Raw genomic sequence first — 19,142 nt, 5'->3', positions numbered from 1 at the left:
ATTTTTGTTGCATTTGAAGGCATTGATACTAATCCTTTACATCCCTGCACAAAGAATCAAAGCCCACCAACATGTGATCTGGTGAGTGACAATCAGAAGCTCTTTATGGCTTGCCATTTGATTAATGGTGGTTGTGTCACAGGCAAAATCACTATGAAATTGCGTTCATTACCACGATCACAAAGTACTGTACTTAGTTAAACCATCCTCAAATTGTAACAAATTGGACTTAACTTACGCGACTGTATCTTGCGTGACTGTATATTTTACTCATTTCTTTTGGTATCTTTGCCTTTTTCTGATATTTATCTTTTCTTAACTTCTGCCTGTACACTTTTCTGTCTCAGCAACCCTTTTGCAAAGATAAATATAAGGATGAATAACAAAAAGGGAAAATAGAAGTTCAAAGTCCATTTGACTTTCAAAACACTCTTGATTGTAGATTAAGATATATTTTCTGATTTAAGAACAAAGGAACCAAAGTTAGATGTTATCATTTAAACTCTTTCATGCCGGGAATTTTTCATCTTTAAACATTATTTACTTGTAAGATATTTTTATGAAATCCAGCAAATTATTTGTAAATTCTGTACTGTTTTTATTTACAAGAGCTACTGCAAATTTATGTTGCTGCAAGATTGTTGATGAAATTTATTCTGTACTTGCTTAGCTTGTCAAGTTTTAAATGCTCAAGAGGTTATGATGACGAGTTCCACTTAGCCTTGGTTTTGCACTGAAAAAGATGTAGCTTGCTTGCGTACGATTTAAAAAATTTATTTTAGGTATTTAGGTATTTTTAGGTATTTATCACTGGGATACTTTGACATCCCATGCATGCAATGTTCGTACTGTAGCACATTCTATATGTAGATTTTTTTTAAAAAGTCTGTTGCAGCATGGGTTAGAATAACAGCTTTTTTCATGGGCCTGGTCAGCGAAAGGGAACCTGCTTTTTTTTTAACTAGAACATAATCTGTGACATATATAGGCAGTTGGTTTACGGCGGGGGTCGTGTCGCTGGCGGGGCGCTGTAACCCGAAAAATGCCATAAACCGGAACATCGTAACCTACGGGCCCCGTATCTATAACTACATACAATAGAATTTACTGTAGAGTAGTACTGTACTGTATACAGTATAACACTGTCAATATTGAAAAGTGAGGAAAGCCTTGCCTTTAATCCCTTGGGTGTCTTGTACAGTACAGTGCATACCTACATTCCACGTTGTGCTACTGTAATCCAACTGTTCTCTATGTGCAGTGCTTACTGTAGTTGCTGATGAATTCTGCACAGTACGTACATATTGGTCTTTAATGAAAATATTAAAATTACACTAAAGTACAGTAATGTATACTGTATCGGTATACAGCACTGTACAGTCCTGTATGCAATAGTAAAGTATAAATACCTGTACAGTACAGTATTAAAGTATTTTATAAAACAGTATACAGTCGACCCACAGGATCTGCGGGGGATAGGTACCACAAACCCACACGAATCACTAAAATCTTTGAATACTTGACACCCCTCTAGAAATACTTATAACTGTCTATTTTAATAGTTCAAACACCAAAGACCCCATTCTAAAAATACTTATAACTGACTATTTTATAGTTTCATCACAAAAAATCCATTTTTTGTGACATGAAAATACAGTAATCAGTGAATATTTTCCTATGAAAAATTCCACGAATAGGCAAATTTTCCGTGAATAATGTGGATATACGTTCCACAGAAAATTCTGCGAATCGGTGAAGCCACAAATCCTGAACCATGAATGGGTGGGGATCCACTGTAATAAAATGTATAAAAATTAAAAAAGTGAAAAATTCCTTACCTAATTTCAGTGATTTTGAAAGATGTACTGTTGGATAGGTTATGGGAGATGGAAATGGGCATGTGTTAGGTAACCTGGAATGTTAAGGATAAAACTACTGGGGTAAGCAATGGTAAATAGTACTGTACAGTACAGTATTTCATAAACCAATGTACAAAAATGTATAAAAATGAAAAAGTGAAGAATTCCTTACCTTCGTGATTTTGAAAGACGAACTACAGACTATGAGTAACACAGTAGGTCAGTACAGTAGCCTGGCAGTCTAGGGAGCTCAGTAGTAGAGGTCAGTACAGTATAGGTGCTGAGCTTGGCAGTCTGGAATGATACTGTACAGTAATGATATAAATTAGAATAAAGTACAGTAGTACAGTACAGCTATAAATATTATTTATAAAATGTAAAACAATTTATCAAATAAAGTGAAGAATTCCTTACCTAATTCTAGTGGTTGGCATGTGCATTACAGGCAGTCCCTGGTTAACGGTGATCCGGTTTTACAGCGCTTGTCTAGCGACGAAAATCGACAATTTTTGGCTCCGAAAATCGCCAATTTCCGCCTATCGGCGCCAATACATCGGCGCCGATAAGCCCTGAAATTCACCAAAAAAGCGCAAAAATCACCGATTTTCAGTTAGCGGCGATTTTCGGTTATCATCACACCCTCAGAACAGAACCCTGCCAATACCCGAGGACTGCCTGTACTGTAGGCAGTCCCCGGTCATCAGTGGAGGTTCTGTTCCGATGGTGTGACGATAAGTGAAAATTGCCGATAACCAATATTGGTGATTTTCGGCGCGCCAAGTTTCAGTTACCAGCACACATCGGCACCAAAAATCACCCATTTTCGTCACTAGACAAGCCCCGAAAAACTGAAGCGCCGATAACCAAGCCCGCCAATAACTGGGGACTGCCATGTGGATGAACAGGCTAAGAAGTGGAATCTGCCTGTGGTTGGGAGTCTGGAATGATAAAGATAAAATTATACAATAAGCACAGTACTGTACCTGTACTTTAATAAATCCAGTAATTCTTTTATAACACAGTTTAAAAAATTTATACACTAAAAATGAAAAAAAAAATTCCTTACCTGATGGATATTGACAAGGTACAAAGGCTGGTGAGTGGGGAATTGAGGATGGAATCTCTGATCCCAATGAAGCTGGAGACGGTACAGGTGAGTTGGACTGGGAGGAGGGGATAACTTCTGGATCTAGAATGATAATGATACAATCTGTACAGTACTGTATTATGTAAAGTATGTACTGTATGTACACTAAATTACAGTAGTACACTTTTTTCAAAAATTTCTAACAATTTATAAAACAATTTATACAAAAAAGTGAAGAATTCCTGACCTGAAGCTGGAGAGGGTTCAGGTGATGGACCTTGGAAACCTTCGAAGGATTCATCAAGGGAATCTGGGTCATCACTTGGAAGGAGGAGGCTCAATCCTTGGAATGATAATGAAAAAAATTAGGTTAAACAACAGTACAGTAAATATATAATATTGTACGGTACAGTATAAAACAATTTACGTATGTGCAGTAAAACAAATGGGAAAAAGTGGAGAATTTGTACCAGATAGAGCTGGAGAGGCTGGTGGTGATACTGGTACTACGACAGGTTCAGTGGAATTGGGATTGACCATCACTTCTGCAATGATAAAAATTATTCGGTTACGCAATGTACTGTACAGTACAGTAAATAAATGTCGTACTGATTACATTATGTAATAGTTTTATAAAATTGATTACAATTTATAAAACATTTTATATAGAGTAGTAAACAAAAAAAGTGAAAAATTCCTTACCTAGCTTAGGAGTGGCAGATGGTGTTGGAGACTCTCTCTTGAAGCCATACATCTCTAGCCGAGACTGGATACTTCTCACCTGCTTCTCTCTTACAGTCTCCTTGTAAAAGGTTAGCGCATCCTGAATTACACTCTGAACCTTCATGAACCTTTCCACATTAGGGTCCTGATCCTTGATCATTGCCAGCCCTTGCTCTATGTAGGCCAAAGCTAGTGACAAGCTCGTAGCATTTAGGGCCTTGGGCTTTGGGGCTGGCATCTCTTCAGAGACTAACAAGGGCTTAAGATTGAAGTCGCCACTAGCATTACTCCCAGAAAGTAAAGCCAGTCTCACCTTACTGACTTTATGGCCTGGTGCTCTCTTCTCCTCCTTGGATATGTATGTGCGACCAGGCAAGCCCTGCAAGTAAAGGTTGTGCAAATTTGCATGACCCTTGAAACGGTTAAACCAGCCTCGGCTGGCTGCAAATTCTTCACTATTACTGCCTTCCCCTTTCTTCTTCACTACTGCCTCATACAACTCCCTAGCCTTCTCCTGAATCAAACCAAGGCTCACCTGAACATGTTGGTTCTGGTCTTTGAGCCACATCATCAATAACCTCTCCATCTCCACAAGATTGGGGTTATGTTGCTTGCTTATTACAGTAACGTTCATCTAGGCAGCACCTTTCTCATGTTGTAAAATACGTTCCTTGTCCTTCACTATGGACTGAACTGTCGTCCTGCTGAAGCCAAGGGCACGACCGATTTCAGTGTTCGTCTCACCTGAAAGAAAAGCATTAGCTTAACCTAGGCTGGGCATTTGTTATAAAAAATTAGGCTGCATGCTGTCCCCTAATCTGCATACTGTACAGCACTGTACTGCATGTGCAAAAGACCATGACGTAACTATTTGCTTAGCTATAGGGCCTGTTCCCTCTGAAGTGCCCACTACTGTAAACTTACAGTAACCCTGACCCCTACAATACTCTGCACTCCCTCCAATTTGGAATTAGCTTAACCTAGTCTGGAAATTTATAAAAAATTAGGCTACATGCTGTCTCCCAAATCTGCATACTGTAAGACCATGATGTAACTATCTGGTTAAGCTATAAGGCCTATTCCTTCTGAAATGCCCACTGCTGCAGGCTTACAGTAACCCTGATTCTAGGGTTGCAACCGCAAAAAAAGTTTTTTTTTTTTTTTTTTTAAAAACAGGTTTTTTATGTTTATTCACATTCTGCTGCTTCCAAAACTACAAAAAATGGCTAACCGTGCTTGTGTTATGCCTACAGCTTGAGTAACAAGGCAATTTAACACTGGAAAGAAAAATCCATGAGTGTGAAAAATAAAAACTAAGGAAAATAAGGAAAACCAATGGTATCTCAACCATCACCCACTTGAGATTATCAGTGTTTGGGTACATAACTGCATTTATATCACTAGAATTTCAGTATTTCACAAGTGAATATTGACATTTTCAATGATCAACCAAGTTTTACTGTTATTTTTCAATCACATCTTGCAGCCATGAAGTACTGGGGTCAGTTATTTCAATTTCAATGCATTTGAACAGGAAGAGAGGTATGAAAACTGTATGACTGGCAAGTTCCTTAAAATTAAGTACAGGCAGTCCCCGGTTTACGATGGGTCCGGCTTATGACGTTCCGAGGTTACGATGCTTTTCAAATATATTCATCAGAAATCATTTCCTGGTTTACGACGCATGTTCCGGGGTTACGACGCATTGTACACCGATCCGACGGAAGAAATATGGCTCCAAAACGGTAGAATAGAAAAAAATTTGAGGCATTTTTTTATGAAAAACTCAATAAAAATGCAGTTTACTTTGTTTTCAATACACCCAAAGCATTAAAAGTAAGGTTTTCTTATGATTTTTGACAACTTTTGACAATTTTTTGGTTTATGACGATTTTCGGTTTACGACATGGCGTAAAAACTGAACCCCTGGGGACTGCCTCTATGATGCAAGACATATATGTGTTCAGTATCAAACATGTTCAACCGAAACTTGTATCATACATGTATCAGACTCAGAGGTATGAAAACTGTATTATGATTGGCAACAGTTCCTTAAAAACATGTACTGTATGATATAACATGTGTTCAGTATCAAACATGTTCATCTGAGACTTGCATCATACTCGTATCAATAAGCTCTGTTCCAGAACCAAAGTAAATGTGCATAGCATGGCAGTGGACAGTTGTTGCGCTTGGAGAGTGAGTGAAAGGTTACTGCGCTCATTATAAGAGATGATAGGTCTATATGATATGGTGAAAGATATCACAATCCTATTGATATTCTGTGTACATTGTATGAAAGAATTATATATTTACAATCCTATTGATATTCTGTGTACATTGTATGAAAGAATTATATATATTTTTTTTATTAATAATGGTCACATTATTTTGAAGGAAATTACTCAAATTATTTTGAAGGAAATTATGTTTTTGTCTTGTACTTGTAACTACTAGATCTTTTTTAATTTTTCTTTGTTACTGATAAAAAAAAACCATACATGCTTGAGTATTTTTGTTGCTATATATCCCAATCAGGGGCATCATTTCAGATTTTTGTTTGGGGGGGGGGCAAAGACGGTTTGGCCGGTGAAGCGAGCCTAATCAGCTGAGTTTTTTATTTTTATTTTGAGCTATTTTATGTGTTTTTGAAGCCACATGAGCAAGGTATTTCAGCAAAAATTATATACTCCCACTACTATATGTTTTATCTCATCACCACTAGTAGCTAGTAGACAGACAAAGATTAAGAAACAATATTTCTGAGAAATTTTATATATTTATGATTGCACATTTAAAAAAACATGCTGTTATTTCTTGGGGCTTGGGGGTGAGGGGGGCCAAGTTGAGGCTTTGGGAGGAGGGCAACTTGGGTCTTGGGGGGGGCAAGTTGAGTCTTGAGGGGGGCAGTTGACCTGCCAAGCCCCCCCTAAATGACGCCCCTGATCCCAATATCAAAAGAAAATTGTTCTGCCTCAATATATATACACAAATAAAAAAAAGAGAAAAATCTTATTAAAATAGATAGCAAAAAAAATATCCTCATTTCAATGATTCCTCTAATCTAGAAGGAAGGTGTACACCTTAAATAACACCATAAGTCTATAGTAACTATAAGTTAGGTCTTCAAAAATGGATTAATTGGATGCAAGGAAGAAAACCGTAAAAAACACACAAAAAAGTTTTTTCTGAAAAAACACGGAATGAAAAAACTTTTCTTTTTTCCACAACCTGACCCCATACCAGTGGCATAGCCAGGATTTTTTTTATTGGAAGGGGCCAAACAGTCAGGACGATTTTTAATATTGCACAAATTTTTTGTGACTATATACATACATATATGCACACAAATATACGTGTATATATATGTAGATTATATATTTTTTTTTTTTAGCTCACCCCTTTTCCCACTCATTTGGGGAACTTCTACTGTCTTCGTCTTTAATCTTTGTTGTAAATGTCGATTTTCAGTGTGTCTCCAAGAATTAAAAAAAAGGATAATAAACTAGGAAATTCACAGCAGCCATATTTATTCAAACTAAAAAACTGATGGATTAGGGTATTGAATGAATGCACGCAGACGGAAAAAAATAATCTGGCCATTTTTTCCCCGAAAAAACATCGTCAATCTTGAAAAACAGCTTATAATTTTGTTGTAATTAATACCACTATTTAATGTCAATTGGGGGGCCATGGGGTCCCTGGTCCCCCCACCTGGCTATGCCACTGCCCCCTACAGCATTGTACAGTACACTCGGCATCCCCTCCAATTTGGAATTAGCTTAACTTAGGCCGGGCATTTGTTATAAAAAATTAGGCTACATGCTATACCTAATACAGTAGTATGTAGTTGAAAAAGTCCATTCAGCACTTATTTCTAGGTAATTCCGTTGCTAGATACCAGAGAAAGCTAAATGAAATGCTGGAGTTACTACCCCCAGAGCGAGCTCCATTAGATGGAGTCGTGTATGGAAAAGGGTGAACTATAAAAACACGGAACCTTATCCTATAGAGATCCCAAAGTCAAAAGTCCCACAGAGAGGTGCCGTTACAAACCCATGCACCACTCGCGGACAGTACAGCACACAAAACACACCCCACCAGAATGATGTTTACTATGGGGGGACCGACATTCCATGAAAGCATTTGTCACCCCACCAGAATGATGTTTACTTAAACTGGAGATAACAAAATGGGGACATGACAAAGGTCATGAATTGCTAGCAATAATAACGACACGACACATGACAGAGTGGGTCACGGGTGACACCCCCTCTCCAGAAATAGATTTTTCCTTTGTCAAAATCCCTTTTCTGGATCGGGTCCCGTGTCAGCCGGTGAAAAATTAACAGAGAAATAAATATCATTCTTAAACTGCAAGAGATAACAAAATTTAAGGGGAACAGAAGACCAGAGGTCCAAAAAAAATTTTAATTACTAGTAATAATAACAAATAATGTACAAATGAAACTGATGGGAGCTTAAAATTAACATGACAATATAAAAAATATACTTAAACAAAATAACTATACAAAATTGAAAACATTATAACATAAATGTGTCAATTAGACAAATATACAGATAACACAGGTCAGGTGAGAAAGTCAAGGCACGCCTGACTGAAATGACTGTAAGGGGATAACTGAGGCAGTGGAGGAAGAAATGACTAGGAATCAGAAAGGGTACCAGAGGGAGGGACAACGTTCCTGCGCGACTGCTGAGAATTTAAGAGCTTCTAAGGATTTCAAATAGTGACGTTTGAAAACCAAGGGTGACTTCCAACCAGTGTATTTGGTAAGATCCGTGAAATTCATGTAATGGAAGTAGTTAATGGAGGTGGCCACAGCTCTAATATCATGAACTCTTGGGACTGAGTCAGGATTAGCCTGCTTGATAAAGTAAAGGATTTGTTGTCTAATAGCAGACATAGAGATATTACCCCCTTCCCTGATAAAGAGAGGCCCAGATGAGATGTGAGAGGACCTGTCTAAATAAGCCCTCAATGTATGAACTGGACACAGGGACAGGTCTTGAGGAAGGGGGAGAATTTTCCAAGGCGACCACCTATTCTGCGGATCTTCATTTTTGGCTAGGAATTTAGGGTGAGGAATCAGCAAAACCTCCCCTGATGGAAGGAAGTCGACATGGTTGGGTTCCCTAGAGAGTGCAGACAGCTCTGAAATTCTAGCACCCGAAGCTAGGCTAACTAAGAACAACGTTTTCCTCAATAAGGAAAGATAGGGACAAGACTGATTATCGATATCTGAGGCTAACTTCAACACGTCATTCAAAAACCAGGAAACCGTATGTGGACGGATTACTGGTCTCAGTCGTGCACAGGCCTTAGGGATGGAAGAAAAGTAAGGATCTGTGAGGTCAATTTTGAAACCATACAAAAATACTTTTCGTAAAGCCGACTTGACTGTAGTAACAGTACTAGAGGCTAAACCCTTCTCAAACAGTGATCTAAAAAAGGGGATTGCCAAATTTATGGTCATTACTGTAGCCTCAGATTCTTTCAAAAAGAGTGCTAGCTTCTTAATTGCTGAGTCGTACTGCCGAAGAGTGGAGACCCGCTTATCTGATTCCAAGAACATGGTATTGACAGGATCAACGTTAGCATCCCTTTGAGCCGCAAATTTCATAAAGTCCACAAAGCCAGGGCATTTTGAATTTTTGAGGACGCTGACACAGTCTGAGTTTGTACTACTTGTGTTAGTTTCGGACTGGGGATTTGGATGTGGCGAAGTTTCAGTTCCAGCAGAAGTGGAAACCAGCTGCTCTTTGGCCAGTAGGGAGCCACTAGAGCTACTTGACCCTTGAATGTCCAGAGTTTGTGAAGGACCTTTAACAACAAGTTTACTGGAGGGAACAGATAAATCTTCTTCCACCTGTTCCAATCGAATGACATTGCGTCCTTGAAAAAAGCTTGAGGGTCCAGGTTGGGAGCTACGTAATGAGGAAGCTTGTTGTTGAGCTTGGTTGCGAACAAATCTACCTCCAGGCCCGGAACTTGGTTGCAGATCCAATTGACCGAGGCCCTGTCTAGGGACCACTCCGACTGAGGAGTTGTCCTGATAGAGAATCCGCCACGACATTCCGGACCCCTGCAAGATGAGTGGCAGACAGGTGCCACTTGTTCTTGCACGCCAAGGAGAAAAGTGCAATCATTACCTGGATGATCCGGCTGGATTTTGAACCTCCCTGTTTATGCAGTGGACTATCGTGGCGCTGTCCAGAACCAGCCTTATATGAATCTTCTTGGGGGAAGAAGCTTCTTCAAAGTAAGGAAGACCGCCATGGCCTCCAGAACGTTTATATGGAACTGGCGGAACATGGGGGACCAAGTCCCTGCACTTCTTGGTGTTGAGAATATCCTCCCCACCCGCTTAGGGAGGCGTCTGTGTGGATAACCAACGCCAGAGGAGGAAAATTGCAGGGGACTGACTTGGACAGGCTCTTGACAGTCGACCAAGGCCAGAGTCTCTTTTCAAGATGGGGAGGATTCAGAGACACCTTGTCTCTGAGGCTGATATTTGCTCGACTCCGCCACACACTGTTGATATCTTTCAGTTTTATCTTCAGCAACAGATCTGTCACTGAAGCGAACTGAAGGGAGCCCAAAACTCTTTCTTGGGCCCGTCGAGAGGCTTGTTTGGACTTGAGAAACTGTCTGGTTGCTCTGGCTATCTCTTTCCTCTTGGGAGGAGGAAGAGAGAGCTTGTGAGAATTCAGATCCCACTGGATTCCTAGCCATTGAAAACAACTGCTCGGAACCAGGCGGGACTTCTCCCTGTTTACACGAAAACCCAAAGATTCTAGAAAGTCGACCACCACGGATGTAACCCTAACTCTTCATCAGCCGGCCGGGGAATCGAACTCCGGCCCAGCGAGTCGCCAGTCTGCAGCTCTACCGACTCACCAACGAAGAGCAACTGCTCTTTAAAAGCCTAATATGTAATGTCTCTTATAAAAATGTGGAATTTCAATTGCCTCATCCCATACTATGGTCTGCACGGTGGTCCTACAAATTTTTAAAGCCAGATTCGATTAACTGACCTGATGGCAATGGATGCTCAGTTCCAAACATCCTGAAGAAAAAAAAAAAAAAAGTCACCTTTTTCAGACCGGGTAATGATATCCAATTTGACCCGCACTGCGATTCTCTTCCTCTTTGAGGCACTTCCATCGGACACAGCATTCTGACGTTTGGGAGCCATAGTGAAGTACAAAAACTCACACGCTGTGGAGACAAACAACGTAGCAAGTAGCGAGACAACCGATCTCAAAAGAATATCAAACACGTGAGTGATGCTGTAGTCAGGGTTGCCAGATGGGTCTTCCTACTCACGGCTAGAATACTTGCCAGAGATGGCTAGAATTTGGCTAGATATTTTAACAAATGGGGAGAAAAATTACTAACTTTTGAAAACGAACATGCAGTGTGTTTATGCTATTTGTTTAAAGGATACAGTACACCAGTGCTAAGTATAACTAAAATATATCAAGTCTATTTGCATAATGTATACTTACCTTTGATATTTTTCATGGAGTATAATCGCTACGATTCTTGAGGGATATTCAATGAGGGTAATTATTCAATTAAAAATGTTGAATTCACTGTGTCAAATGCAACTAAAATTACGTATTAACAAAAATTGTTTTTAGCAAATGGAGGTAAAATAGCTATTGTATACTACTAAAAACTAGGTTTAAAATATCATCTTAACATTCCAGAGGTTGAAGAGTTTGAAAGCCCATTATCCTGAATGTTCCTCGATTTTTCGTACTTTAGACTTGCAGTCACAGATGCCAAAACATCGCTTGGAAATTCTTATGAATAACATGTCTCTGACATACGTTTAAGACCATGGCTTATGTGAAGTAATGAGTTTACGGTGTTTGTATTCAGCTTATTTCTCAACTTGTTTTTCACTAAATTTAATTGGCTAAATACTCTCTCGACTTCAGCATTTGAATGTGGCAGACTAAGAATGGTTAGAGCAAATGGAGTGAGTTCCTGAAACGGAGAGGTATTAAGAAGCATCTTTATGCCTGTAGACTTGAGCCCAAAATTTGATAGGTCTTTCGTTTCTTGCCATTTTATCAAAGTTACATTAGATTACTGCAGTTCAATTTTTGTTATTTCATCTTCACTGATGCTGAAAGATTCAAGTAGGGGAGCGGTGGTATCTTTCACAACCTTTTGGAGTCTCATAGAGGGAGAACAGAAATATGCTTTTCAAAATTTTAACATTTTCGGTCAACCTCTGCCGAATTTGCACAATAAGAGGAACCAAAAATTTTGTTCACCGATCTCGAAGGATTGTTTCCTTCTCTGAATTCATTTTCAACTCAGTTTCTTTATGGCCCTATAACCAAGACTGATTTTGGAAGCCTTGTATTCTTCTCGATTACAAGTAAATTTTTGCGAATGAATGGTTCTTTTTGACATCTTAATCCTTCTTTTAAAAAGTTCCTTTCAACGTTAACACTATCTAGGCTAGAACCCAACCAACGCCTGAAGAAGTAAGTAAGCAATTCTCCCGAGTTGTATATTTTTTCTTTTAATGGAACTACTCTCTGCAGGGACATGGTTCAATTGTTATTGCTCACTAAGCATCAGTCGGTTAAGTCCAACACTCATACGGGTCTCGGCTGATTTTTTCGGATTAAAAATGGCTATGTTTAGCCGAAATTCGGCTAAACAACGCTACAGCCTGTAGCGTTGTTTGGTATTCTTACGCCGGTGAATGACCCACGCGGCAAATAGGTCGTTCTCCCATCAAGTTCAGTACAACACGCCTCAGAAACTAGTTCCTGTCTACCATCAGGCATGTTCTTGCAGCACTTACCCTGTTACAATCCTATACCTGATATGGTGCCATAATATATAACAGGTATACCAGGCAGTCCTTGCTTATTCGCAGTATGGAGTATCAGTTTTACAACGGTTGGTAACGCGTAGTTAACTAGATTTTCGGCGACGGTATGCGATTTTCGCGTGGTTGTCGGCAAGCGGTGTATCGGCGTCGGCAAGCGATTTTCACCGTCGGCAAGGGGTTTATAGACGTCGGCAAGCGATTTTCGGCTTCGGCAAGCGGTTTATCGGCGTCGGCAAGCGATTTTCGGCGTCGGCAAGTGGTTTATTGGCGCCGAGAAGCGGTTGACGGCGCCGATAAGCGGTTAACGGCGCCGATAAGCGATTTATTGGTGCTTACGACACAGTAAACACCATTTATTACCATAATTATAGGTAATTTTTGGTTATCAGTGCTCGGCCAGGAACGGAATCCCTGCTGTTAATTGGGGACTACAGATTTTTACTATATAGTTGTTTCACAAGGGAAATCTTAAATTCAAAGCCATTGCTAATCCCAGGTTGCAGTGAAGGTTTTGCTCAAACCCCACCCCCCCTCCGGCCCTGTCATGGATATTTCTTTCCTTTAGGAACGGTTGCATACTTTCACGAATTTTGTAAATTTTCAAGTTCAGTTTAAGAGGGAATTTTCCTGAGCTGCCAGGGAAATGTAAGAAACTGTTATACGAGTATATGTTATGAAGCACTTATAGAATCATTTGAGTTCTACGCTTACCATGGTGATGGCCTCTTTGAGATACAGTAGTTATTGCCATCAACATATTCCACTAAGTTGTGCAGAGACTTAACTTGCTTTTGAAAGGGAAGCAGCCTCTCTTATTGTAGTGGGGTCAGATAGGGTGAATTCTGCAGGGAATGTCATCCAAGGACTCTTACACCTGCTGAAAAACTGTCTTTGGTCCTTAGAGAAAATTATAACACTAAATCTAATGATTCCAAAGTGATATGAGTCCTTTCCTTCTAGATTATTACCAATGACTAATTCCATCTTGGCATGAACCTTCTTGGCAGAGTCCATGCCAGCTCTCTATAGCTTTGTGAAGCCCCTAGGACTGATCCAAAAAACCGTTTTGTGTTTTCTTTTCTTTGCATAGTAACATTCTGTTCTTTTCTGACAACTTTGTAAGCATAAGTATTTAGGTCTTTTCCATATGAATGTGTGTTAATTCTTTCAGCGATAACAACTACAGTTGTTACCAAGTTGCCCGCAACATCTGTTTATAGCTACAGTTTACTTTCTCTTTCATATTGCAAATAGGACAGACCATATGTGCCCCAACAGAAGGGATTACTATATTTTGTCAGAGGCTTTTAGGAGTATCAGTAATATTATACCAGTGGCCTGGTGTATTATTAGTACAGTAGGGCAATATTAAATATTTCTTTAAATTGAATTTGTTAGTAACTTAATGTTTTGGTGTATCAGTCTTGTTGTGGTAGATGGGATTAATCAGTCCCCACACTTCATCATTTATAGGATGCTTGTCATCATTGCAATTTTTGTAAATGATTATTTGGCACTCTGTAGCCTTCCAGGTGGGTATTCAGTTCTTTAATCCTAGTGGCAATCTCAGTGAGTTTTGGTTATCCACAGCTTCCAAGATCAACCAGTATCAATGTTAGCGCATATTTAATTACACCCAGAGTTTGGGTAATCTTTTTCCACTGAGTTGGTTGATAATATAACCATAGTAGGTGCAGTTCAGTCTTCTCCCGGTAGAGTGCAATTTACCGACATCCAGGTGCCATTCAGATCCTCACTTTAGTCCCTCTGTCAGTACTGTATGGGACAAATCTTATAAGTGATGGCTTCTCAACCATCTTCATAGATTAATCATGATCAACGTAACCGTTACCATCATGGAGATTTGGTAACAGTTATTGATGTGAAGAACTGGTAACTAGACATATGCCTCCTGGCATCAGGTAGTTATACCACTGAAAGAAATTTCCACGCAATCCAAAGGTCTGGCTTCTTTCACTGGAATGCTTTGTGTGTAAACTTGATTATCAAAGGAAATAATTTTTTACTTTGTAGGAAATTGAAGTTATATGCTTTTAAGCTTTTAAGCATTTGGCAAAAATTTAATGAGCCATGAGGAACTAGAATATTATCATTAGGCTACAGGAGTAATTTCGTAGTACTGATGAAAGTTACATAGGTTATGTAACATTGATTCAGTAATAAGAAGTCCATCTGGAAGTATTTCATAATATAGAAAGAATATCAACATTGATAGATGCACTGAAGCAGTGGTTATGTAATTCAGGAAATGTTAATTGAGAAGAGATGGCTGAACACAAGTAATTTGCTCTCTTTTATTTTGTATTAGTACACAGGTCATGTGTGACAAATGTGCTGGCTAGTTTCACAATTCAAAACTGTTATGTTTGTGCAAGTGAGCATGTTATTATACATATTTCTTGTTTGAAGTTCACTTGCAAATTCTTGGGTATCACCACATATCTGCTTTGTCATTCTAGCTGAAGAATTAGCACATTTATTGCTTCTTTATATTATCTTTATATCAAATTCTTTTTATTTAAATATTGCTCTACCTCCTCACAGTTTTGTTTATGTTTTCAATGGAAAAAGTTTCCCTTGTTTTTGGATGGCATTTTGTTTATGCTAATGCTGTGCAGTTACCCTATGAATAACTTATAGCAACTCGTCTTTAACTTGAATATACCAGCTTTGGCTTTTCTGTTGCATAATATTTATTAATATACCACTTTTGAAATTTGGCCTAATTATTTTTTTCATGTAAAATGGTTTTTCTTCAGATTTGTGATTTTAGCACTTTTTTCTCTTAATTTTGTTGATTACTCAATAATGTGCGCTATTTTTTCTCATGTATGGTACGTCATACTTGGCTCATGTAAATTAACTGAAAGGTGACTTATTCATTCTCTCAAGTCATCTTTTTAATTGCAGGAAATAATTTTCACGTAAAAGTGCATGTTGACCTCTTGTAGGTATGTGATTTTTGGATGAATCAGTGAATTTTCAGAAAACCTTTAGCTACAGAAGAACATTGTTGTTGAAATTAATAAATCCTATGTATAAAAAGGCATTGTACTTGAATAGAAAGTTTTGCACTAATTTAACATTGCGAGAGATACAAAATACAAGTTTCATGTTTTACATCCAAATTTTTTTTCGAAAGTATAAAAATATGCTGTGAAAGAAAAAAAGTCATTTAACAGAATAAATTTAATTTCGTTCTTTAAGAGAAATTTTTTTTGGCAAGGTGATCATTTATGATTGTGATTACTTACTGGCTTTCCATTGTTGACTTGGTGTTGCCATCATGAGTTAAGTGTAAAATCCTAAGCCGTAGAATGTTCTTAGCTCCTGTAATACTATATGAGTTATACTTTTGACTGTTACAATGCTCATGAATTATTTGTAAAATAAAGTTTTTTTTTTCATGCTGCATCATCAGGGACTCATCTACAGCATAAGGGTACATACTGTACATATTTTGCAAAGTCTGCCCCTGTACAAAATATAGCTTGTTTGTGAGCAGTTAGGTGTTGTTTACACTACTCAGAGTATGAAACAAGTTTCATATTCGTTTTACAAATTCAGTGTAACTAATTGTACTCTAGATTTTAATGACATCTTTTATCATATACCTCTGTTATCCCCTACAGTGAAGTTCTGTTAGAATGATTAAATTAAAACCCTTTCAGTCTCCTCTCCATCGTAGTTGATTTTGAAACTTTGTTGTAGACACCAGATTTTTTTCATTATTAATGCAGTATTAGTTTACCTCAGTATCATTGGTTATAGGAATGTTACACTAAGTAACTTGGATTGTCCAGGGATTTTTCTGTTACCTGTACTTGAAATTTCATGAATGATACAGTACACATTTTGTTTGTATCAAGATCAGCAAGCTAGTGTACCAAAAATTTTAACTTGGGTAATCAGAAGGAAGTTCACTGATGGCAGATAAAGATAATTTTTTCAAGGTGCCATAAGCCCAGCTTATTAGAGTTAATGTTAATGTTAATTAAATTAACTAATTAATAGTGATATTATTATTATTATTATTATTATTATTATTATTATTATTATTATTATTATTATTGATGATGATGATTCAGTTAGAATGTGGTTTTCCTTCAAATGTGGTTTTATATGCAACTAGAAATTTAGTCCTTACATAGTATAATTTTGTACAGGTTTTTTCTTTTAACACTGCATTCCTTTTTCATTGAGAAATTGTATGAAATTTTGGTTTTCTGTAATGATCTGTAATATCCATATATTAGTTTTATGTTTGGCTAAAAATTGGGAAAGTTATTTTTGAAGGGAATTCTTTTTTAAACTTTACAGGAATTTGACTTGGTGATTAACCTACCCATGAGAGGTGGAGGATCAAGGCGAGTGTCATCCTTCATGACGCACGGGTATCGCACTAGGCGCATGGCTGTCGACTTCTCAGTTCCTCTGGTGACGGATGTGAAATGCGCCAAACTCCTCGTTGAGGTGAGTAATTCCTCTGGAAACAGTAGTTACACTTAAATGCCCATCAGTCTGTAACTTTTAAGTGTCAGTATTATCCTCTGTTTTGCCTCAGGTTGGACTTCTTTTATCACGTGAAGAATATAGTTAAGAATGTATGTGTTGAAAACATAAGAGGTAAGTTCTGATTTATATATATATATATATATATATATATATATATATATATATACATATACATATACATATATTATACACACACACACACACACACACCATACCCCTTTTCCATTTTGAGTGGTGTCGGAGTAACTTTGTGGTTCTAAACCAGCCTCTTTGATAAGCGGTTGCTAGTCCCAAACTCCGCTGCTCCCAGTCAGTGATCCGCCACATTAGACCTACCTATCATGTGCATAATTATGATTTAGATCATCAGCAGGAAAAAACTGGCTCCCATGGCTGTTTTGTTGGCTGGGTACAGGTACCTTTCTCTGATCTAGGAAGATAGACTTTAAGCCAAAGGCCAAGCAATGGTACCTATGAGGTCAGTCAACGCTGAAAGGGAAATTGACAGCAAAAGGTTTGGAAGGTGTAACAGGAGGAAAACCTCGCAGTTGCACTATGAAACAGTTGATAGGCGAGGGTGGAAAAAAAAGATTGAATGAATGTGGACGGAGGTTGAGTAAAAGGAATGAAAGGGGTTGCAGCTAGGGGCCAAAGGGACGCTGCAAAGAACCTTAAGTAATGCCTACAGTGCACCGCAAGAGGTGTACTAATAGCACGACTTCCCTACGGGGCTTTCCTTGATTTATGTCATGACATTAACCCAAACTCAAACTCACTTTTACACCAAAGCAGTCTTTATCCCATTGACATATTGTGAAACTTTACTCGCATAATACTGTAAAGTTTTTAATGCCTACTAAATCGTACATTCCCAGCTTCCTCTGTATTACAGCTCCATAAGTTCTGTCCTGAGTTGCTTGTAGGCCCGGGAACGCCACGTGAACAGTTTCATAACAAATACTTTATTCTCAGTACCTTATCTAAACCACTTATTCATACCCGATTATGCTTGTCATCTTGTCTTAATTTCTCAAAATCCTGCTTCCTTAGTGTATACACGATATTTTCAAATGTATTAACCAGCTTTCGTATATGCTCTTACATGAGCAGTGTGCGCTACCTACTTGGTTAATCTAACGTCTTAGCTTTCTGATAAAATTGTTTTCATCCCCGCATCACGTGATCACTGACGCTAATAAGTTGTTTTTCTCCAGCTTTGTGATGGGATTTTTTTCTATTTGTTTGTTAGCACAGGTGATGACTGATGGTTAATCTCGGTGAAGTGTGTCAGAAATTTATTGTTTATTGTTAAAAAGTTGTTTAGAAATTTTGATTTAAAGATCGCGCTCAGATACCTCATGCGCTTATGATCGAAGGAGCTGTTTCTTGTTACTATTTTTGTGACTCCTGTAGAATAACCCTCAATTCTCTGAATCGCTTATCATGAATGTCATTGAAAGAACCAGACAAACGGAAATAGTGCCACCTAATCCTTCCCTAAGCCTCAGTGAAAGGTTATATTGAATTCTATGGACATCAAGTCTTAGTAGTCGAGCCCTGGCAGTCTCTGGGAGCTTTTAGAAGTTTCGACGGGCGTAACTTCATTTCCTCTCTGGAATCCTTGAATTTCACAGTTCATTATTTCCCGTTTGGGGGGCTAGTGCCGTGAATGTACCTCATACTGTACGGTGCACTGCAGGCATTACTTAAGGTCATTTGCAGCGTCCCTTCGGCCCCTTGCTGCAAACGATTGCATTTCTTTTTCTGTACCTCCGTTCGTATTCTCTTTTCTCCATCTTACTTTCCACCCTCTCCTAACAATTGTTTCATAGTGCAACTGCGAGGTTTTCCTCCTGTCACACATTCAAACCTTTCTACTCTCAATTTCTCTTTCATAGGTCCCAACGCTTGGCCTTTGGCCAAAATTCTAAATTCCATTCCACAGTTCATTATTCAACGACCTAAGGAGGCCAAAATTGGCCCTCAACTTAACTTTAGAGCGGTGCTCTAAATACGTTGTTGTAAAATTTGAACTACACACACCTTGTATTG

The 19,142-nt window shown here is 38.5% G+C and overlaps 1 protein-coding gene across 8 annotated transcripts in view; it reads left to right on the top strand.

Moving 5' to 3' along the window:
• The window catches only part of rudimentary (carbamoyl-phosphate synthetase 2, aspartate transcarbamylase, and dihydroorotase rudimentary), a 186,132-nt gene that overhangs the window by 125,236 nt on the left and 41,754 nt on the right, over positions 1–19,142 (top strand). For 4 of the 8 annotated variants that reach the window (XM_067104206.1, XM_067104203.1, XM_067104202.1 and 1 more), the window contains exons 29-30: positions 15,997–16,017; positions 16,896–17,048. In XM_067104206.1, coding sequence (XP_066960307.1) covers positions 15,997–16,017; positions 16,896–17,048 — 174 coding nt within the window. The remainder of the gene's footprint in view (positions 1–15,996; positions 16,018–16,895; positions 17,049–19,142) is intronic. The other 4 variants (XM_067104207.1, XM_067104205.1, XM_067104204.1 and 1 more) reach the window with 1 other exon arrangement.

Source organism: Macrobrachium rosenbergii, chromosome 5 (genome assembly GCF_040412425.1).
Source record: "Macrobrachium rosenbergii isolate ZJJX-2024 chromosome 5, ASM4041242v1, whole genome shotgun sequence".
Lineage (NCBI taxonomy): Eukaryota > Metazoa > Arthropoda > Malacostraca > Decapoda > Palaemonidae > Macrobrachium > Macrobrachium rosenbergii.
This window is presented reverse-complemented; position numbering and strand designations above follow the sequence as displayed.